At 45.0% G+C, this 22,909-nt stretch overlaps 2 protein-coding genes and 2 non-coding genes across 6 annotated transcripts in view; all 4 read left to right on the forward strand.

The window, feature by feature from the left end:
- Positions 1 to 15,466, forward strand: part of LOC139381061 (eukaryotic peptide chain release factor GTP-binding subunit ERF3A-like) — a 22,725-nt gene extending 7,259 nt beyond the window's left edge. For both annotated transcript variants that reach the window (XM_071124270.1, XM_071124271.1), the window contains exons 8-14: positions 3,686 to 3,826; positions 9,314 to 9,407; positions 10,798 to 10,878; positions 11,733 to 11,906; positions 14,222 to 14,311; positions 14,512 to 14,680; positions 14,822 to 15,466. In XM_071124270.1, coding sequence (XP_070980371.1) covers positions 3,686 to 3,826; positions 9,314 to 9,407; positions 10,798 to 10,878; positions 11,733 to 11,906; positions 14,222 to 14,311; positions 14,512 to 14,680; positions 14,822 to 14,874 — 802 coding nt within the window. In that variant the 3' untranslated portion in view covers positions 14,875 to 15,466. The remainder of the gene's footprint in view (positions 1 to 3,685; positions 3,827 to 9,313; positions 9,408 to 10,797; positions 10,879 to 11,732; positions 11,907 to 14,221; positions 14,312 to 14,511; positions 14,681 to 14,821) is intronic.
- Positions 15,467 to 15,707: 241 nt separating this feature from the next.
- LOC139381122 (ribosomal L1 domain-containing protein 1-like) lies at positions 15,708 to 20,338 on the forward strand. Of its 2 annotated transcripts, none has more exons than XM_071124419.1 (9): positions 15,708 to 15,825; positions 16,358 to 16,497; positions 16,666 to 16,804; positions 17,192 to 17,340; positions 17,670 to 17,771; positions 18,007 to 18,100; positions 18,489 to 18,623; positions 19,170 to 19,291; positions 19,794 to 20,338. In XM_071124419.1, the coding sequence occupies exons 1-9, from the start codon at positions 15,784 to 15,786 to the stop codon at positions 19,822 to 19,824; spliced, it is 954 nt and encodes a 317-aa protein (XP_070980520.1). In that variant the 5' UTR covers positions 15,708 to 15,783; the 3' UTR covers positions 19,825 to 20,338. The 2 variants fall into 2 exon arrangements, with proteins under 2 accessions (XP_070980520.1, XP_070980519.1); XM_071124418.1 differs by having other exon boundaries at positions 19,170 to 19,280; positions 19,834 to 20,338.
- Positions 16,945 to 17,072, forward strand: LOC139382070 (small nucleolar RNA SNORA55). The gene has a single exon (XR_011628617.1). It is a non-coding gene; the product is annotated as a small nucleolar RNA SNORA55 (small nucleolar RNA).
- On the forward strand, positions 17,808 to 17,935 carry LOC139382069 (small nucleolar RNA SNORA55). Its single transcript, XR_011628616.1, has one exon. It is a non-coding gene; the product is annotated as a small nucleolar RNA SNORA55 (small nucleolar RNA).
- Positions 20,339 to 22,909: the final 2,571 nt, after the last annotated feature.

Here is a 22,909-nt window from a genome sequence, read left to right on the forward strand (position 1 = left end):
GAGACTAGTCAAGGACCATATCGCCTCCACCTGATACCCTAGACCCACTCCAATTTGCTTACTGCCCCAATAGGTCCACTGACAATGCAATCACACTGCACACTGCCCTGTCCCATCTGGACAAGAGGAATACCTATGTAAGAATGCTGTTCATTGACTACAGCTCAGCATTTAACACCATAGTACCATCTAAACTCGTCATTAACCCTGGGTCTCGACCCCGCCCTGTGCAACTGGGTCCTGGACTTTGACAGGCCGCGCCCAGGTGGTGAGGGTAGGTAACAACATCTCCACCCCGCTGATCCTCAACACTGGGGCCTCACAAGGGTGCGTTCTCAGCCCTCTCCTGTACTCCCTGTTCACCCATAACTGCTTGGCCATGCACGCTTCCAATTCAATCATCAAGTTTGCAGACGACGCTACAGAGGTAGGCTTGATTAACAACAACGACGAGACAGCCTACAGGGAGGAGGTGAGGGCCCTCGGAGTGTGGTGTCAGGAAAATAACCTCTCACTCAACGTCAACAAAACAAATAAGATGATCGTGGACTTTAGGAAACAGCAGAGGGAGCACCCCCCCCCCCCCCCCCCCCCCATCCACATTGAAGGGACAGTAGTGGAGAAGGTGGAAAGTTTTAAGTTCCTCAGCGTACACAGCACGGACAAACTGAAATGGTCCACCCACACAGACAGCATGGTGAAGAAGGCGCAACAGCGGCTCTTCAACCTCAGGAGGCTGAAGAAATTTGGCTTGTCATCTAAAACCCTCACAAACTTTTACAGATGCACAATCGAGAGCATCCTGTCGGGCTGTATCACAGCCTGGTTCGGCAATTGCACCTCCCTCAACCGCAAGGCTCTCCAGAGGGTAGTGCGGTCTGCACAATGCATCACCGGGGGCAAACTACCTGCCCTCCATGACACCTACAGCACCTGATGTCACAGGAAGGCCAACAAGATCATTAAGGACAACAACCACTCGAGCCACTGCCTGTTTCCCCCCTGCTATCATCCAGAAGGCGAGGTCAGTACAGGTGCATCAAAGATGGGACCGAGAGACTGAAAAACAGTTTCTATCTCTAGGCCATCAGACTGTTAAACAGCCATAACTAACATAGAGAAGCTGCTGCCAACATACAGACTGAAATCTCTGGCCACTTAAATAAAATAATAGATATCACTAGTCACTTTAAATAACAGCACTTTAATAATGTTTACATATCCAACGTTACTCATCTCATATGTACAGTTGAAGTCGGAAGTTTACATACACCTTTGCCAAATACATTTAAACTCAGTTTTTCACAATTCCTGACATTTATTCCTAGTAAAAATGTCCTGTCTTAGGTCAGTTAGGAACACCACTTTATTTTAAGAATGTGAAATGTCAGAGTAATAGTAGTGAGCAATTTATTTGAGCTTTTATTTCTTTCATCACATTCCCAGTGGGTCAGAAGTTTACATACACTCAATTAGTATTTGGTAGCATTGCCTTTAAATTGTTTAACTTGTGTCAAATGTTTAGGGTAGCCTTCCACAAGCTTCCCACAATTAGTAGTGTGAATTTTGGCCCATTCCTCCTGACAGAGCTGGTGTAACTGAGTCAGGTTGGTAGGCCTCCTTGCTCGCTTTTTCAGTTGTGCCCACAAATTTTCTATGGGATTGAGGTCAGGGCTTTTGTGATGGCCACTCCAAAATACCTTGACTTTGTTGTCCTTAAGCCATTTTGCCACAACTTTGGAAGTATGCTTGGGGTCATTATCCATTTGGAAGACCCATTTGCGACCAAGCTTTGACTTCCTGACTGATGTCTTGTGGATATATTGAAGCAACATCTCATAATTTTCCTCCTCATGATGCCATCTATTTTGTAAAGTTCACCAATCCCTCCTGCAGCAAAGCACCCCCACAACATGATGCTGCCAACCCGTGCTTCACGGTTGGGATGGTTTTCTTTGGCTTGCAAGCCTCCCCCTTTTGCCTCCAAACGTAACGCTGGTTATTATGGCCAAACAGTTCTATTTTTGTTTCATCAGACCAGAGGACATTTCAAGTACGATCTTTGTCCCCATGTGCAGTTGCAAACCGTAGTCTGGCTTTTTTATGATGGTTTTAGAGCAGTGGCTTCTTCCTTGCTGAGCGGCCTTTCAGGTTATGTCGATATTTGGACTTTTACTGTGGATATAGATACTTTTGTACCTGTTTCCTCCAGCATCTTCACAAGGTCCTTTGCTGTTCTTCTGGGATTGATTTGCACTTTTCTTACCAAAGTCTGTTCATCTCTAGGAGACAGAGCGCGTCTCCTTCCTGAGTGGTATGACGGCTGCACGGTCCCATGGTGTTTATCCTTGCGTATTATTGTTTGTACAGATGAACGTGGCACCTTCAGGCGTTTGGAAATTGCTCCCAAGGATGAACCAGACTTGTGGAGGTCTTGGCTGATTTCTTTTGATTTTCCCATAATGTCAAGCAAAGAGGCACTGAGTTTGATGGTAGGCCTTGAAATACATCCACAGATACACCGCCAATTGACTCAGGTTCATTGACATCACTTATCAGAATCTTCTAAAGCCATGACATAATTTTCTGGATTTTTCCAAGCTGTTTAAAGGCACAGTCAACTTAGTGTATGTAATCTTCTGACCCACTGGAATTGTGATACAGTGGCCAGATGGAAGCCACCCCTCATGACATGACAGCCCGCTTGGAGTTTTCCAAAAGGCAACAAGATTCTCTGGTCTGATGAAACCAAGATTTAACTCTTTGACCTGAATGCCAAGTGTCACGTCTGGAGGAAACCTGGTACCATACCTATGGTGGAGGCAGCATCATGCTGTGGGGATGTTATGCCAGCTGCAGGAACTGGAAGACTAGTCAGGACTGAGGGAAAGATGAACGGAGCAAAGTACAGAGAGATCCTTGATGAAAACCTGCTCCAGAGCACTTAGGACCTCAGACTGGTGTGAAGGTTCACCTTTCAACAGGACAACGACCCTAAGCACACAGCCAAGACAACGCAGGAGTGGCCAAGTCTCTGAATGTTCTTGAGTGGCCCAGCCAGAGCCCGGACTTGAACCCGATCGAACATCTTTTGAGAGACCTTAAAGTAGCTGTGCAGCAACGCTCCCCATCCACCTGACAATGCTTGAGAGGATCTGCAGAGAAGAATGGAATAAACTCCCCAAATACAGGTGTGCCAAGCTTGTAGCGTCATACCCAAAAAGACTTGAGGCTGTAATCACTGCTAAAGGTGCTTCAACAAAGTGCTGAGTAAGGGGTCTGAATACTTATGTAAATGTGTTATTTCAGTTTTTATTTGTAATACATTTGCAAATATTTCTACAAACCTGTTTTCGCTTTGTCATTATGGGGTATTGTGTGTAGATTGATTTAAAAAAAGATTTGATCCATTTTAGAATAAGGCTCTAACGTACAAAATGTGGAAGAATTCAAGGGTTCTGAATACTTTCCCGAATGCACATGCATCTTGTTAGAGAGAGCCAAATGCAGAGTCTACAGTTTCCCATCTAATGTGTTTGACCCTCATGCTGCATGGCTGGTTATGACAGACAGTCATAGAATAGTAAAGATATAAAAATGGAGATTGTGTTCCTCAATTAGTCAACATTGTAACATTGATATTTAACACAGTAAAATACCCCATCCTCCTCCCTCTCCACCACAGGTATGAGGAATGTAAAGAGAAGTTGGTGCCATTTCTGAAGAAGGTGGGCTTCAACCCAAAGAAGGACATCTACTTCATGCCTTGCTCTGGGCTGACGGGAGCCAACCTAAAGGAGCCCATAGAGGAGTGCACATGGTACACGTAAGTCAACCTCCCCTCAGTTCCCTGCAGAAAGTACACGTAAGTCAATCTCCCATCAGTTCTCTGCAGAAAGTACACGTAAGTCAACCTCCCATTAGTTCTCTGCAGAAAGTACACGTAAGTCAATCTCCCATCAGTTCTCTGCAGAAAGTACACGTAAGTCAACCTCCCATTAGTTCTCTGCAGAAAGTACACGTAAGTCAACCTCCCATTAGTTCTCTGCAGAAAGTACACGTAAGTCAATCTCCCATCAGTTCTCTGCAGAAAGTACACGTAAGTCAACCTCCCATTAGTTCTCCGCAGAAAGTACACGTAAGTCAACCTCCCATTAGTTCTCTGCAGAAAGTACACGTAAGTCAATCTCCCATCAGTTCTCTGCAGAAAGTACACGTAAGTCAACCTCCCATTAGTTCTCTGCAGAAAGTACACGTAAGTCAACCTCCGCTCAGTTCTCTGTAGAAAGTACACGTAAGTCAACCTCCGCTCAGTTCTCTGCAGAAAGTACACGTAAGTCAACCTCCGCTCAGTTCTCTGCAGAAAGTACACGTAAGTCAACCTCCGCTCAGTTCTCTGCAGAAAGTACAGTTGAAGTCGGAAGTTTACATACACTTAGGTTGGAATCATTAAAACTTGTTTTTCAACCACTCCAAAAATGTATTGTTAACAAACTATAGTTTTGGCAAGTCGGTTAGGACATCTACTTTGTGCATGACAAGTCATTTTTCCAACAATTGTTTACAGACAGATTATTTCACTTATAATTGTCACGGTTTTCTTTATCTGAAGGAGAGTCGGACCAAAATGCGGCGTGTAGATTACGATTCATGTTTAATGAAAAAACACACTAAACACAAACACTACCAAAACAATAAACGTAATGAACAGGCAAGAGAAAACCGAAACAGCCTATACTTGTGTAAACTAACACAGAACAAGGACATCAGGACACTAAGGACAATCACCCACAAAACCCAACACCAAACAGGCTACCTAAATATGGTTCCCAATCGGAGACAATGACTAACACCTGCCTCTGATTGAGAACCATATCAGGGCAGACATAGAAATAGACAAACTAGACAATGAAACAGAACGCCCACCCAGCTCACACCCTGACCAACCAAAACATAGAAATATACAAAGTAAACTATGGTCAGGGTGTGACAGTACCCCCCCCTCCCCCAAGGTGCGGACTCCGGCCGCAAAACCTGAACCTATAGGGGAGGGTCTGGGTGGGCATCTGTCCGCGGTGGCGGCTCTGGTGCTGGACGTGGCCCCCACTTCACCATAGTCTTCCCCCACCTTGTCCTCTTCCGTGGCCTCCTCACCATGGCAACTCTTCTCAATGGACCGAGGGGCGGCCGCTCGGGACCGAGGGGCGGCCGCTCGGGACCGAGGGGCGGCAGCTCGGGACCGAGGGGCGGAAGCTCTGGACAGAGGGGCGGCTGCTCCTGGCTGACTGGCGGCCCCTGGCTGACTGGCAGATCTGGAAGAGTCTGGCTGACTGGCAGATCTGGAAGAGTCTGGCAGATCTGGAAGAGTCTGGCTGACTGGCAGATCTGGAAGAGTCTGGCTGACTGGCAGATCTGGAAGAGTCTGGCTGACTGGCAGATCTGGAAGAGTCTGGCTGACTGGCAGATCTGGAAGAGTCTGGCTGACTGGCAGATCTGGAAGAGTCTGGCTGACTGGCAGATCTGGAAGAGTCTGGCTGACTGGCAGATCTGGCTGACTGGCAGATCTGGAAGAGTCTGGCTGACTGGCAGATCTGGAAGAGTCTGGCTGACTGGCAGATCTGGAAGAGTCTGGCTGACTGGCAGATCTGGAAGAGTCTGGCTGACTGGCAGATCTGGAAGAGTCTGGCTGACTGGCAGTTCTGGCTGCTCCATGCTGACTGGCTGCTCCATGCAGACTGGCGGCTCTGGCTGCTCCATGCAGACTGGCGGCTCTGGCTGCTCCATGCAGACTGGCGGCTCTGGCTGCTCCATGCAGACTGGCGGCTCTGGCTGCTCCATGCAGACTGGCGGCTCTGGCTGCTCCATGCAGACTGGCGGCTCTGGCTGCTCCATGCAGACTGGCGGCCCTGGCTGCTCCATGCTGACTGGCGGCCCTGGCTGCTCCATGCTGACTGGCGGCCCTGGCTGCTCCATGCTGACTGGCGGCCCTGGCTGCTCCAGGCTGACTGGCGGCCCTGGCTGCTCCATGCAGACTGGCGGCTCTGGCGGCTCCATGCTGACTGGCGGCTCTGGGCGGCTCCATGCAGACTGGCGGCTCCATGCAGACTGGCGGCTTTGGCGGCATCCTGCAGACTGGCAGCTCCTTGCGGACTGGCAGATCTATGCAGACTGGCAGCTCTATGCACACTGACAGCTCTATGCACACTGGCAGCTCTATGCACACTGGCAGCTTTATGCAGACTGACGGCTCTGAACAGGCGGGAGACTCCGGCAGCGCTGTAGAGGAGGAAGGCTCTAACAGCGCTAGACAGGCGGGAGACTCCGACAGCGCTGGAGAGGAGGAAGGCTCTGGCAGCGCTGGACAGGCGAGGCGCACTGTAGGCCTGATGCGTGCACTGGTGGTACTGGGCCGAGGACACGCACAGGAAGCCTGGTGCGGGGAGCTGCTACCGGAGGGCTGGGGTGTGGAGGTGGTACTGGAAAGACCGGACCGTGCAGGCGCACTGGAGCTCTTGAGCACCGAGCCTGCCCAACCTTACCTGGTTGAATGCTCACGGTCGCCCTGCCAGTGCGGCGAGGTGGAATAGCCCGCACTGGGCTATGCAGGCGAACCGGAGACACCGAGCGCAAGGCTGGTACCATGTAAGCCGGCCCAAGGAGACGCACTGGAGACCAGATGCGTAGAGCCGGCTTCATGGCACTTGGCTCGATGCTCACTCTAGCACGGTCGATACGCGGAGCTGGAATGTACCGCACCGGGCTATGCACCCGCACTGGAGACACCGTGCGTACCACAGCATAACACGGTGCCTGCCCGGTCTCTCTAGCCCCCCGGTAAGCACAGGGAGTCTGCCCAGGTCTCCTACCTGGCGTAGCCATACTCCCTGTGAGCCCCCCCCCCCAATACATTTTTGGGGCTGACTCTCAGGGTTCCATCCGCGTCGCCGCGCTGCCTCCTCATACCAGCGCCTCTCAGCTCTCGCCGCCTCCAGTTCTTCCGTGGGGCGGCGATATTCTCCAGGCTGATCCCAGGGTCCTTCTCCGAATAATTCCTTTTACAATGTCCATTCCTCCTTTTGTTGCTCCTTGGGGCGGCTACATTCCTCTGGTTTAGCCCAGGGTCCTCTCCCGTCAAGGATTTCCTCCCAAGTCCAAAAATCCTTTTTTCGCTGCTCCTGCTGCTGCCTTTGCTGTCTCCCGTTACCACGTCGCTTGGTCCTGTTGTGGTGGGTGATTCTGTCACGGTTTTCTTTATCTGAAGGAGAGTCGGACCAAAATGCGGCGTGTAGATTACGATTCATGTTTAATGAAAAAACACACTAAACACAAACACTACCAAAACAATAAACGTAATGAACGTAACGAAAACCAAAACAGCCTATACTTGTGTAAACTAACACAGAACAAGGACATCAGGACACTAAGGACAATCACCCACAAAACCCAACACCAAACAGGCTACCTAAATATGGTTCCCAATCAGAGACAATGACTAACACCTGCCTCTGATTGAGAACCATATCAGGGCAGACATAGAAATAGACAAACTAGACAATGAAACATAGAATGCCCACCCAGCTCACACCCTGACCAACCAAAACATAGAAATACACAAAGTAAACTATGGTCAGGGTGTGACAATAATTCACTGTATCACAATTACAGGGGGTCAGAAGTTTACATACACTAAGTTGACTGTGCCTTTAAACAGCTTGGAACATTCCAGGAAATTATGTCATGGCTTTAGAAGCTTCTGATAGGCAATTTGACATAATTTGAGTCAATTGGAGGTGTACCTGTGGATGTATTTCAAGGCCTACCTTCAAACTCAGTGCCTCTTTGCTTGACATCATAGGAAAATCAAAAGAAATCAGCCAAGAACTCAGAAAAATTGTCGACCTCCACAAGTCTGGTTCATCCTTGGGAGCAATTTCCAAACGCCTGAAGGTACCACGTTCATCTGCACAAACAATAGTACGCAAGTATAAACACCATCGGACCACGCAGCCATCATACTGCTCAGGAAGGAGACATGTCCATCTCTAGGAGACAGAACGTACTTTAGTGTGAAAAGTACAAATCAATCCCAGAACAACAGCAAAGGACCTTGTGAAGATGCTGAAGGAAACCAGTACAAAAGTATCTATATCCACAGTAAAACGAGTCCTATATCCACATAACCTGAAAGGCCGCTCAGCAAGGAAGAAACCACTGCTCCAAAAACGCCATGAAAAAGCCAGACTATGGTTTGCAACTGCATATGGGGACAAAGATCGTACTTTTTGGAGAAATGTCCTCTGGTCTGATGAAACAAAAATAGAACTGTTTGGCCATAATGACCATCATTATGTTTGGAGGAAAAAGGAGGAGGCTTGCAAGCCGAAGAACACCATCCCAACCGTGAAGCACGGGGGTGGCAGCATCATGTTGTGGGGGTGCTTTGCTGCAAGAGGGACTGGTGCACTTCACAAAATAGATGGCATCATGAGGAGGAAAATTATGTGAATATATTGAAGCAACATCTCAAGACATCAGTCAGGAACTTAAACCTTGATTGCAAATGGGTCTTCCAAATAGACAATGACCCCAAGCATACTTCCAAAGTTGTGGCAAAATGGCTTAAGGACAACAAAGTCAAGGTATTGGAGTGGCCATCACAAAGCCCTGACCTCAATCATATAGAAAATGTGTGGGCACAACTGAAAAAGAGTGTGCAAGCAAGGAGGCTTAAAAACCGGTTACACCAGTTCTGTCAGGAGGAATGGGCCAAAATTAACCCAACTTATTGTGGGAAGCTTGTGGAAGGCTACCTGAAAAGTTTGACCCAAGTTAAACAATTTAAAGGCAATGCTACCAAATACTAATTGAGTGTATGTCAGCTTCTGACCCACTGGGAATGTGATAAAATAAATAAAAGCTGAAATAAGTCATTGAACTATTATTCTGACATTTCACATTCTTAAAATAAAGTGGTGATCCTAACTGACCTAAAACTGAATTTTTACTAGGATTAAATGTCAGGAATTGTGAAACTGAGTTTAAATGTATAGGGCCAAGGTGTATGTAAACTTCCGACTTCAACTGTACACGAAAGTCAATCCCTCTGGTGGTGCTGAGTGGCGGTTGCTTGTCAAGTCTTTATTTTCATAACAGTCCATCAAATCAATGTATATTTTTTCCTCCTCCATAAAACAGCTCTGCTAACTTCTATGAAGCTATCAAAGTTCTCTCTGTCCCCATAATAATTGATAATCCATAAATGTATTATTAGAAAAGATAATAATTGATTGTCCCAGTCGTTCTTCATTGCCAGGGGGTTGCCTTTCATCCCACATCTGGACAGCCTGCCAAGCTTCAACAGAATCACAGATGGCCCTGTCAGATTACCCATCGTAGACAAATACAAGGTGAGCTCAACTGCCGTCATGAGTTATCCCAGTTACATATCTCTAGCTCTGTATTGCACTCAACAGTATAACTTGCATAATTTTTAACCACTCCATCTTATTCTGTAGTAATTAATAATCCATTATGAATACATTATCTGAGAGTTTGACAATGGCTTATGAAATGACTGCTAAACGACAAAGATAATGCAGCACTGTGCAGCTGCTACCTACACACACACTGGCCTTCCCACATCACATCCAGATGAGGCCCTCTGTTCCGTTCTGGGTGTCCTTCCAAGTCCTCCCTACTGTAGCCAAGGACAGCAGAGCACAGCCATTTTCTCCACAAGATAATTTAGCTTTCAGGCACCGGTTTCACCAGCAGGTGTTTTGGAACAGGTTAGAAGGAAGGAAACTATATTGTATAGCTTTCTCAGCAGGTCTTCCGCACACACACACACACACACACTGCTGTGGTTGTGTAAGAGGGGTGTTATGAAACCCAGGAGCTCTAACTAGATCTGCTATTCAGTTGATATAATGGGATTACGGTCCAGTTAATGGGCGGCTGGTTAGGTTGTTAGACTAGCTGGCAGTGGGGATCAACAGCTTAGCGCTAGACGGTAGTACACTCAATGAAGTCATCTTAGGTGGGAGCATAGAAGAGAAAAGAAACAACCATTTTAATTGACTAGACAGAATCTGTTTTAGTTTTTTTATTAATTCAATATAAGTGCTAATTTTCTATGGTAACCTGGTGTGAGCAGAATCCGTAGTAAACTGCAGTGTCCTTCCTAACCCTTAGTACCACTTCCTTTAACTGAGGGGGGTGTTGATGAGCATTTGTCTCTGCTAATACAGGGGTAATAAAGGCCTAGTTGACTAATTTTGTGGATTTAAGCACCATCAGAACCCCTAATTCCCGAGCCAAAAAGGTGAAAGATCTTTCTGTGCCCTTAAGCAGGGCACTTAACCCTAATTGCTCCAGGGTTGCTGTTGATAATGACAAACCCTGGCCGTGACCCCACTCTCCGAGGTTTATAAAAACCTCTTAGATCGGAGTAGAGGATGAGAAAGGAAACAAAGGATGTAGTGTAATAATACAATCTTCTTTAACTTGTAGTAAGTAAGTAGCTTTGAGCCGGACCGGCTCATAGGGGCTGGAGCCTATCTTCTGTTTCTGTAGCGTGAGGCAGCTTGACGTACATGTACAACAGCCCCTGGACAGGACACTAGTCTACCGCAGCACCTTCCCCCCCCAAACTGTCTCCTTAATGTTGAGTGCCGAGCAGAGACTCATAGGGTACCATTTTTACAGTCTGTGGTATGACTCGGCCGGGGATCGATCTCCCAATCTCAAACTGGTAGAATAACCTTTAACCTGGTCTTGGTGGTGCTCTGTGTTCAGGATATGGGCACTGTGATCCTGGGGAAGCTGGAATCTGGGTTCATTGCCAAAGCCCAGCAGCTGGTCATGATGCCTAACAGGGTAAGGCTCTCCATAGGTCATTCATCTGTCCTGGAGAGTATACATTACACAAGTGTACAGGAGACCCCTTCACAATTTACATGTACTTTTTAATTCCTTTGGCAGATGCTCTGCAGAAAAACGTCTGCTAAATAATGTATCTTTAAATTGTAAAAGTGACTCCAGACTTCCAACATTACCATGCACTTCAGGTTTGGATTCTCCAACATGTACGCATCTGTGTTAAATACTTTACTTCAGGTTCTAATGTTATATTTCCCTTCCCAGCCCCAGTTTATCTTGCGATTTTAAGATTACTAATATATTACTTGTTGTATAACATATACACTGAGTGTACAAAACATTAAGAACATCTTCCTAATATTGATTAGCACCCCCTTTTGCCCTCAGAACAGCCTCAATTCATCGGGGCATGGACTCTACAAGGTGTTAAAAGCGTTCCACAGGGATTCTGGCTCATGTTGATTCCAATGCTTCTCATAGTTGTCAAGTTGGCTGGATGTCCTTTGGGTGGTGGACCATTCTTGATACACACAGGAAACTGTTGAGTGTGAAAACCCAGCAGCGTTGCAGTTCTTGACACACTCAAACTGGTGCACCTGGCACCTACTACCATACCCTGTTCAAAGGATCTTAAATCTGTTTTGCCCATTCACCCTCTGAATGGCACACATACACAATCCATGTCTCAATTGTCTCAAGGCTTAAAAATCCTTCTTTAACCTGTCTCCTCCCCTTCATCTACACTGATTTGAAGTGGATTTAGTGACGTCAATAAGGGATAATAGTTTTTTTTGTATACTCGGTGTATATACAGCACTATGATACATGTGATGTGTTATCCCCACCCCCAGCATACAGTGGAGGTGCTGAGCCTGCTGTCTGACGAGGTGGAGACAGATGAAGCTGTTCCTGGAGAGAACCTGAAGCTAAGGCTGAAGGGCATCGAGGAGGAGGAGATCCTGCCTGGCTTCATCCTCTGTAATGCTGAGAACCTCTGCCACTCCGGACGCACTTTTGACGCTCAGGTAGGCTACGTTCCTTAGGACATGACTAAGGTAATTTTAGATCGGTTGGTAGAGCATGGCGCTTGCAATGCCAGGATAGTGGGTTCCATTCTCGGACCACCCGTACGTAAAATGTACAGTGTATGCACACATGACTGTAAATTGCTTTGGATAAAAGCTTCTGCTAAATAAATGGCATATGTTATCATTGTCTAGGATTAGTTTACAAAGATACACTGCATCAGGGAAATGCTAAATGATAGCGATGGTAGGTTGGGTTGACTAAATACAGTTGAAGTTGGAAGTTTACATACACTTAGGTTGGAGTCATTAAAACTTGTTTTTCAACCACTCCACAAATTTCTTGTTAACAAACTATAGTTTTGGCAAGTTGGTTAGGACATCTACTTTGTGCATGACACAAGTCATTTTTACAACAATTGTTTACAGACAGATTATTTCACTGTATCACAATTCCAGTGGGTCAGAAGATTACATACAGTAAGTTGACTGTGCCTTTAAACAGCTTGGAGAATTCCGGAAAATGATACCATGGCTTTAGATGCTTCTGATAGGCTAATTGACATCATTGAGTCAATTGGAGGTGTATCTGTGGATGTATTTCAAGGCCTACCTTCATACTCAGTGACTCTTTGCTTGACATCATGGGAAAATCAAAGGAAATCAGCCAAGACCTCAGAAAAACAATTGTAGACCTCCACGAGTCTGGTTCATTCTTGGGAGCAATTTCCAAATGCCTGAAGGTACCACGTTCATCTGTACAAACAATAGTACGCAAGTATAAACACCATCGGACCGTGAAGCACGGGGGTGGCAGCATCATGTTGTGGCGGTGCTTTGCTGCAGGAGGGACTGGCGCACTTCACAAAATAGATAGTATCATGATGAGGAAAATTATGTGAATATATTGAAGCAACATCAAGACATCAGTCAGGAAGTTAAAGCTTGGTCGCAAATGGGTCTTCCAAATGGACAAAGACCCCAAGCATACTTCCAAAGTTGTAGCAAAATAGCTTAACTTCTTGACGCAACCCATCCCGTTAGCGGGATAATTTTCATCACCACCCGCTGCACCAAATTCAAATTAAATTACTAAACATATTTAATTTTCATGAAATCACAAGTGCAATATAGCAAAACACACCTTAGCTTGTTGTTAATCCACCTGGCGTGTTAGATTTCAATACAGCTTTTCGGCGAAAGCATAACAAGCGTTTATGTAAGAACATCTCTCTCAGTAGACAAAATATTACAAACACCTAGCAGCCAAGTAGATTGGTCACGAAAGTCAGAAAACCAATAGATTAAATCGCTTACCTCTGATGATCTTCAGATGTTTTCACTCACGAGACCCCCAGTTACACAATAAATGTTCCTTTTGTTCCATAAAGATTATTTTTATATCCAAAATACCTCAATTTGTTTGGTGCGTTATTTTCAGAAATCCACAGGCTCGAGCGGTCACAACGGGGCATGTGTCTAAACTATGTATAAAGACTGACACCTTGAGGAAGTGATTGGAAAAGGAATCTGGTTGATATCCCTTTAAATGGAGCGAAGGCAGGCTATGGAACATGGAGCTTTCAAAATAGAAGCCACTTCCTGGTTTGATTTTCCTCAGGTTTTCGCCTGCAATATCAGTTCTGTTATACTCACAGACAATATTTTTAGAGTTTTCTATCCTAATCTGACAATTATATGCATATTCTAGTTTCTGGGCCTGAGAAATAGGCAGTTTCATATGGGTATGTTTTTCATCCAAAAATCAAAATCTGCCCCCTACACTCAACAAGTTAAGGACAACAAAGTCAAGGTATTGGAGTGGCCATCACAATATCCTGACCACAATCCTATAGAAAATGTGTGGGCAGAACTGAAAAAGCATGTGTGAGCAAGGAGGCCTACAAATCTGACCTAGTTACACCAGCTCTGTCAGGAGGAATGGGCCAAAATTCACCCAATTTATTGTGGGAAGCTTGTGGAAGGCTACCCGACACGTTTGACCCAAGAAACAATTTAAAGACAATGCTACCAAATACTAATTGAGTGTATGTAAACTTCTGACCCACTGGGAACGTGATGAAAGAAATAAAAGCTGAAATAAATCATTCTCTCTACTATTATTCTGACATTTCACATTCTTAAAATAAAGTGGTGATCCAAACTGACCTAAGACAGGGACTTTTTACTAGAATTAAATGTCAGGAATTGTGGAAAACTGAGTTTAAATGTATTTGGCCAAGGTATATGTAAACTTCCAACTTCAACTGTATGTAAACTCCAGTACTTATTTTTTTTAAATACTTTGTTTTCAGATTGTCATCATTGAGCATAAATCCATCATCTGCCCAGGTTACAACGCAGTCCTACACATCCACACCTGTATTGAAGAAGTACAAATCACAGTGAGTTACTAAGTTACATTAACTTGTTAACAACCCCTAACCTTATCACAGTGAGTTACTAAGTTACATTAGCTTGTTAACGTCTCCTAACCCAACCGGGTCTCTATCCAAGTATAGCCTACCCACCACAGGTATCTTCTCTGTCAGTGAATAATGTTCATTAGTAAATAAACCTGTATTCAAGTCAATTCTCTCCTCAGGCCTTAATCTGTCTAGTGGACAAGAAGACCGGTGAGAAGAGCAAGACGCGACCTCGCTTTGTCAAACAGGACCAGGTGTGCATCGCCCGGCTACGTTGTGCTGGAACCATCTGCCTCGAGACCTTCAAAGACTTCCCACAGATGGGGAGGTTCACCCTACGAGATGAAGGTTGTGTGTGTGTTACTGTGGGATTGTTTTATACCATGTTTTGTTTCTATTGATGAAATAGGAGAAAGCTTTAAACAACAAAACCAGTGGCAAATGGAGTATTAAACGTTTTTATAAGTATGGAATTGTCTCCCTTTTCAGGCAAAACCATTGCTATTGGCAAAGTGCTGAAGCTGGTACCAGAGAAGGACTAATGTGAAGCAGCATGGAATCCTGGGACAGTTGTCATGAAAGAGGAGGAAGCTGCTGACGCCTACCTAGCCAGCCACCCCCTCTTACATACCACACTATCTGTTGAAGATGAGGAGGAGAACAAATCATGTTTGAAAATAAAGAAGAAACTTTAAAAAGTGACTGAATCAGTTTTTATGATGAACAATGTTAATGAAAGACAAGTCCAGTGTGTCAGCTTTCTCATATTGAGAGCTCAGCTATGCCACTAATGTAGCCACTACCCTTTCCCAGGCCAATCTCACTCTGTGCTGGTCCACCTTTTGTTTTGGAAATGGGAATGTATGCGTTGTTACTTCGTTTGGAAAGGAAGGGACTAGCGTTGCATCCGGTTACATCATGTTTGGACCATAATTAGCTTGTTATACGCATTCAAATCCAAAATATTATACCAAAATGGTAATATTTTGGTTGTAGGTATCGCCATACCAAAATCCTAATCTGGTATGTTCACACGCACACAATCAAACAAACATGGTTCCTGTTGTGAACGTGTGTTGTCATGTTACTAATCAACAACAATGAAAATAAAGTATCAAACTGAGAGAAAAAAAATTAAAGGCTCTGTTTTTCTCCATTTCTTACAAAGTTCATTTGGTCTTTCGGAATGGTTTCCACTGGTTACCACAGCCACAAAGTCAAAATTGGTTTAAATGTATGGTTAAGGTTAGCAGAGGGGTTGAGGTTAGGTTTAAATCCGATCAAATTGTAGAAATGGGCGGGGTTTATGACTTTGTGGCGGTGGTAACTAGTGACCTTTTTGAATTGTCCTCAAACTGTTCGCAAATAAAGTTGGGAAGTTTCAATTACAAGAGTGACGTGAGCCAATCGATATGCGCATGCGTTACCCCGGATAAAACACGTGAAGAAGCATGGCAGACAAACCTGAGGAGTTGGCGCTGGACCGGGTACAGGTAATGTCTAAAATCACTTTGATAATGTCTTCTTTAACAAAAGTGTAGTTATATGGATGCCAGGAAAAGCGGGGTGATATCAGTAGGTTATGTTTTGTAAGCCAGCTTTCTTTGGAGCTAGCAACCAGCTGGATAGCAAGCTAGCTAGCGTTAGCTTGTGCGGTCGGATAGTTCGCAACACGAGGCAAGTCACTTATTTTCTGTGTCTTAACTGGAAACGCGGTGAACACACTTTCGGAGTATTCTACAACTCCTTCCATTGGTTCTTGGTACAACTGTCGTTGGAAAAATATCGACCCTTTTACTAGTCCGACTTTTGTAGGTTAAAATGGGAAAAAGTTGTAACGTTGGCTAGCTATCGTTCGCTTTCTCATCTGTGCTGACTTGTTCAGGACGATTTGTGTAACTTAACTAGTTAACCTAATGCGGCAGGTTATTTGCATTTGGTCAATGTGTTGTCTATTTGAACAAAATTACAGATTAATTTGTCACTGTTTTTACATTTCTTCATAACTTCTCACTGTGTTCCCAGGTGAAGAAAGCAGTTCAAGCACTGCTGGCTTTCCTGAAGACTAAGTCTACCCCAGACTCTCTGCTCCTGGACGAGAGTCAACACCTATCCCTCCTCTTTACACTATGGAAAATCCCCAAGCAGGCCCAGACCATCCGCATGTGAGTCCCTCTGCCAACACTGTCCAGAGCTACAAACCAACATGGTTACATAATACAGGCATAGCTATGGGAAAATACATTGAATGTGTGGAGCAATTAACCCCTTGTCCTGCAGTATAGTGGTGAAACTGTCCAGTAATAACCACAAGTCCTCTGTTTCTCCCTCAGCCCCTTGCCTCATGGCATCCGGACCGACACAGATGAGGTTTGTCTCTTCACCAGAGATGAGCCCAACATGACCCCTGACCAGACCCAGAGGTTCTACAAGAAACTGCTGGCTGAGAGAGGGGTCAAGAATGTCACAGAGGTATTACTAACTAACACCAATAATATTAGTTATTATTATTGATTTTCTAGACACCCGAAGTGCTTACCTCATCCTCAAATGCATCTCATCTGATTTACTTTAGTCTGTAACTAGTGTTTGGTCATCCAATGTGAATAAGTGCACCTCAGCAAACCCTGTCCTCCTGTCTGTGTTGGACATGGCCAATGATGGTGCCATAGTGACTCAAAGTATATCCAGGTGGACCTCCCTCTCTATTGGAGTCTGTCTCTACAGCTTTTACACAGTTACCTACTGTCATACTGTATACGCATGTATTAATGATCAGAGCTTCTTGTTTTTTGATATGCTCCTTTACTTGTTGGTGCATGACTCAACTCACCCAGGCATATACCTGTCTTTCTATAGGTGATCCCTTACAAAATGCTGAAGACTGAGTACAAGCCCTTTGAGGCCAAAAGAAGGCTGCTGGGGAATTTTGACATGTTCCTGTCAGACGACCGTGTTCGCCGCCTGCTGTCCTCACACATTGGCAAGCACTTTTACGAGAGGAAAAAGTACGCTTGTAAATGTGTTCTATTGGTTGATCAACTTGTCTATTTTAGTCAAATTAAATCTATTTAGACTTATTTTTGCATTGGTTCGGAACCTGTTTTACACTCTGTATGAATTTAGGTTTAAATCCAGTGCTATATGAAACTAATTCCAGTGAGGCAGGGGAGCGGTGTCCTTTTTGTGCTGTCTCCCTGTTCACTCTCTGGGAACATCAACATAGCCCCAAGTGCTGTTCCCTGGCCTTGAAAGGCATCAAATCACTTAAGTTGAAATGTGCCTTCAAGCCAGCCCTTCTGTTGTTCTAATGTAGTGTTTCCTCTCCTCTGCTTAGGGAGCCTTTGTCAGTAAACCTGCGGAGCAAGAAGCTGGCCGTAGATATCCAGCGAACCATCCAGGGAACAACCGTCTCCATTTCTAAGAAAGGCTGCTGCTGGTGAGGCCTGCTCCAAGCTTGACTTGATGAATAACTGCACCCCAGCAAACCCTGTCCTCCTGTCTGTGTTGGACATGGGCAATGATGGTGCCATAGTGACTCAAAGTATATCCAGACGGACCTCCCTCTCTATTGGAGTCTGTCTCTACGACTTTGACACAAATTGGCAAGTGTCTAATAGTGTTCATAGAATTCATTCACACTGCCTTTTGTATCATGTAATTGTTTGTTTTAGCATGGCTCGTGTGGCCCACTCTGGGATGGCTGCAGATGAAATAGCAGAGAATATCGACTCGGCTGTTAGCACCATTGTGACCAAACTACGCATGGTGAGTTTGCTGCCAGGGATCCTCCTGAGCTCACGACTGACTGTCACTACAGATATTTACACTTTTATTATACGATAATGTCAGTTATACACAATGTTAAATAAACGTTTGGGCCCAGCTGTTGTCTGGGGTGAGTTTACTAGGTCTATAGTACTGGTACATTAAGCTTATTGCCTGCTCTTTATAGCATAGGGATTAAACCCATGTGCCCCCTCACCCCAACAAATCAAGGCCCTTGACAAGAGGCCACAATCAGATGCTATACACAGGATGGCAATGATTTAATGGTACAGCCAAAAAGTTAATCACATAAATGAAGTTAACCTAAAAAGGTATGCGTGAAAGTACACGTTTGAGACTAGATGGCTGCGGTCTTGCTGCTTTGCAGAAAGGACCATTGATAAAGATCATCCACCTGAAGAGCCAGTCATCAGTAGCTCTGCCCATCTACACCTCTAACATGAACCACCTGACCCTCTTAGAGGAGACAAAGAAACAGGCCCGCGCAGCCATGGATGCCAAGGTAGGAGTGCTACACACAAATGCTTGTAAGTAGTATTTTAAGATTATAATTGAAGTGACCTATTTTTGTCAAACTAAATCTTTCTAAGGACTTGTCTTTGCACTGGTTCGGAACCTGGTTTACACTCAGTATGATTTTAGGTTTAAATCCAGTGCTATATGAACCTCATTCCAGTGAGGCAGGGGAGCTGTCCTTTTTGTGCCGTCTCCCTGTTCACTCTCTGGGAACATAAACATAGCGGGGCGGCAGGGAGCTTAGTGGTTAGTGTTGGACTTGTAACCGAAAGCTTGCAAGATCGAATCCCTGAGCCGACAAGGTAAACCTCTGTCGTTCTGCCCCTGAACACGGCAGTTAACCTACTATTCCTAGGCTGTCATTTAAAATAAGAATTTGTTCTTAATTGACTTGCCTAGTTAAAGGTCAAATAAAAATAGCCCCTAGTGCCATGTATGGGCTACGGAGGTCAATTTCATATATATAGACAGGTCTTCCTCCACATCCTCCTGCTCATAAAGAATACCTATAACCTTTTTTTGTGAATTTCAGAAAACTGCAAGCAAACAGAAGTCTACAGAAAAAAACACAGGTGCTGAAGTAGAGGAAGAGATTCCACAGCTTGTTCCCATAGTACCGCCAAGCAAAAAAGCTAAACTGGAGGTCTGTACCACGTGTCATACCGAATGTTTTTGTCAAATTACATATTTGCTGACTTGTCTGTGCACTGGTTTGTAACCTGGTTCACTCTCTGTATGAATTTTGGCTTAAATCCAGTGTTGCATGAACCTCATTCCAGTGAGGCGGGGGAGCAGTGTCCTTTTTGTGCTGTCCCTGTTCACTCCCTGGGAACACTGACAGACTGGAGGTTATTTGACACTTTGTATCAGTCCAATCTCCTCTGTCCTGGCACGCCAGTGGTGGAAACAGCTTCCCCCTGAAGCTAGGATAGCAGTCCCTGCCCATCTTCTGAAACATCAGAAAACCTACCTCTACGAACAGTATCTTAAATAATCCCCCCCCCCCCAGCTCTGATTTTACTGATGGCTGTTATTGAAGAAATGTACTTTCTATTCATGTGGTTGCCTAACCTAGCTTTCTTAAAGATGATTGCACTAATTTGCTCTGGATAAAAGTATATGCTAAATGACTAATGTATCTACAGACTCCTCTCAGTACTGTGCTAATGGATTGCTCCTCTCTCTGATGCTGGTAGAAGCAGACCAAGAAGGGACTTGAGAAGGCACCCAACCCGACAGGGGGGAAGAAGGCACCCAACCCGACAGGGGGGAAGAAGGCACCCAACCCGACAGGGGGGAAGAAGGCACCCAACCCGACAGGGGGGAAGAAGGCACCCAACCCGACAGGGGGGAAGAAGGCACCCAACCCGACAGGGGGGAAGAAGGCTATGAGAAGAAAAAGCAAAAGGACCAAGAAGGCTGCTTAAAGGAAAGTGCCTCAATCTCGATGACTTTTGTCTTGACAACTCAATGAAAAAAGCGTTCCTATCCATTAATGTCTGTATTACTCCCCCTTTCTCTACATGGAACTCTGACTTCATCACTGATTATAAAGGACTTGTTTATAAATATAGAACTGTTAACGTTTCAGTTTGTTGAATTGATCCAAGGACAAACTCAAATGAGCTGTAATTGTCTGACTGCCTCAAAGGGTTTTGTTTAATGTAATGTGTAAACTCAACTTATAAATTTAAAAAACGACTGAAGTATGTTGTCTAATTTCTTATACAAAATGGGCTCACTGTCAATATTTAGTAAATAAGATTTGTATGTGATGCAAACCAATTAAATCAGGCTTTTAGTGGTTCCTGATGCATTAGCCTTGAGTGGTGTTTACCATGGTGAACTCAGTCCAAATACAGTAGTCTGTCGGATGACAAGGCTATTGTTGATGAACAGTCCGTGCGGCTGCTGCCTGATCCTTACAGGCCAAATGTACTTTTCTAATATCAGACTGGGTTCACTGTAGAGTGCTCTTCTATCAGACTAGTGGTCTTACTCACGATCAACACAAATTCTTGAAATATAATTTCTGTAATGGCCATTTGATGCCAAGTTAATTGTTCACTTTCACATGAATTTCAAAGCTGCTGGAGTTAGTGAGTTGACAATCCATGCCTACTAGGGTCCACATCTCTAGTATTGAATGACCCCCGCCCTATTTGGTGTGGTTAACCGGGTGGAGTGAACTTTAGGAATTGAAGAGCTGTCAGGCTCACGTAAGTAGGGAGGCTGCTGTCCATAAGTATTAGTAGGGGTGCTGCGGTCAGTAAACAGGTAGCCTAGTGGTTAAGAGCATTGTGCCAGTAACAAAGGTTGCTGGTTTGAATCCCGGGGCCGACTAGGTGAAAAAGTCTGCCCTTGAGGAAAGCACAACTAATTGCTCCTGTAAGTATTCAGTGCATATGACAACTCACTGGATAAGAGCATCTAAAGACAAAACAATTATATTGCAGAAGGAAAAGTATACATGTTAATTCATGAGGTGAGATGCAAACTGTATTCACCTCGTTCACTTTAACGAAAAGGTCAGTTCCGTAAGGGCAGCTTGTCACTTGAGGGCGGAGTCTGACAAGACAGTCATTGCAGCATCCTTATGAGGATGGTGTTATAGAACAAGATTATGTGAGGAGAATCCTGTGTCCAGAACCACATCGCTGGGCCTACATCCACAAACCAGTCATGGTGATGGGAGCCCTGATGCTGGGTGCAGTGCTGTTCCTCCACTCTAGTGTGAGTACACCCAACATGCCACTGCCCTGGTCTACCTTTCCATGAGGATGATGTGTGTGGTGGGGCTGGTCCTGATACCCGTCATGAAGCTCAAGCAGAGACAGTTGGATCTGGGGGTCAGGAGCAGGCCCATCAGCATGTATTGGGCTGGAATTAATTCATCACATTCTGTTGGAATAGTGTGGTTGGATCCTGATTGTCTTAAATAATATACTTTTTTAAAACTTAGAGACACTTGGATGTTTCTGAATAGACTGCATCTGTCAGGTATTCAGCTGCCTTTATTGATCTCGAGGCAACTTCAGAAAAGACCATTCCTTGCCTATTTTAAATGGACGTTAAAATAATTTCTAAATATCTGCATGATAAAGTATCATCCAAGAAGATGTCTTCAAGCTGTCTTGAAAACCAAAAGTTACAGTACTTAGAAATGTTTTACTGTGAGCTTTCAGCATGTTGCGTCTCTGTGAGTGTGCACTGAGCTCTCCAACAGACCAAAGGCTTCAGTGCACAACACCTGTGTACCGACCTGAATCCACCACTTTTGGAAATGACATGACTTTCTGGACCCTAAAGAACTTTTGAAAATTAATGATTTGTGGTCTACAGGAAAAACAGGACTGAGCACACCGTGCACAAAGTAGATGTCCTAACCGACTTGCAAAAACTATAGTTTGTTAACAAGAAATGTGTGGAGTGGTTGAAAAATTAAGTGTATGTAAACTTCTAACTTCAACTGTATGTGAGAATGCTATTCATTGACTACAGCTCAGCGTTCAACACCACAGTGCCCTCGAAGCTCATCACTAAGCTAAGGACCCTGGGACTAAACACCTCCCTCTGTAACTGGATCCTGGACTTTCTGATGGGCTGGCCCCAGGTGGTAAGGGTAGGTAACAACACATCCCCCACGCTTATCCTCAACATGGGGGCCCCTCAGGGATGTGTTCTCTGTCCCCTCCAGTACTCCCTGTTCACTCATGACTACATGGCCAGGCACGACTCCAACACCATCCTATAGGGAGGAGGTCAGAGACCTGACCGTGTGGTGCAAGGACAACAACCTCTCCCTCAACGTGATCAAGACAAAGGAGATGATTGTAGACTACAGGAAAAGGAGGACCTAGCACGCCACCATTTTCATGGACGGGGCTGTAGTGGAGCAGGTTGAAAGCTTCAAGTTCCTTGGCATCCACATCACCAACAAACTAACATGGTCCAAGCACACCAAGACTGTCGTGAAGAGGGCACGACAAAACCTATTCCCCCTCAGGAGACTGAAAAGATTTGGCATGGGTCCTCAGATCCTCAAAAGGTTATACAGCTGCACCATCGAGAGCATCCTGACTGGTTGCATCACTGCCTGGTATGGCAACTGCTCGGCCTCCGACTGCAAGGCACAACAGAGGGTAGTGCTGCTCTTTAATTACTTATTTTATTTCTTACCCATATTTTTTTTAAACTGCACTGTTGGTTTGGGGCTCATAAGTAAGCATTTCACTGTTGCATTCGCCGCATGTGACTAATAATTTGATTTGA

This window comes from Oncorhynchus clarkii, chromosome 23 (genome assembly GCF_045791955.1).
Source record: "Oncorhynchus clarkii lewisi isolate Uvic-CL-2024 chromosome 23, UVic_Ocla_1.0, whole genome shotgun sequence".
Taxonomy (NCBI): Eukaryota; Metazoa; Chordata; class Actinopteri; order Salmoniformes; family Salmonidae; genus Oncorhynchus; species Oncorhynchus clarkii.

Coding starts and splice junctions, on each gene's coding strand:
- LOC139381122 (XM_071124418.1), top strand. CDS start 15,784: ATGGCAGACAAACCTGAGGAGTTGGCGCTGGACCGGGTACAG. Junction 17,341..17,669: donor CACTTTTACGAGAGGAAAAA/GTACGCTTGTAA, acceptor TCCTCTGCTTAG/GGAGCCTTTGTCAGTAAACC. Junction 17,772..18,006: donor TCTAAGAAAGGCTGCTGCTG/GTGAGGCCTGCT, acceptor TGTTTGTTTTAG/CATGGCTCGTGTGGCCCACT.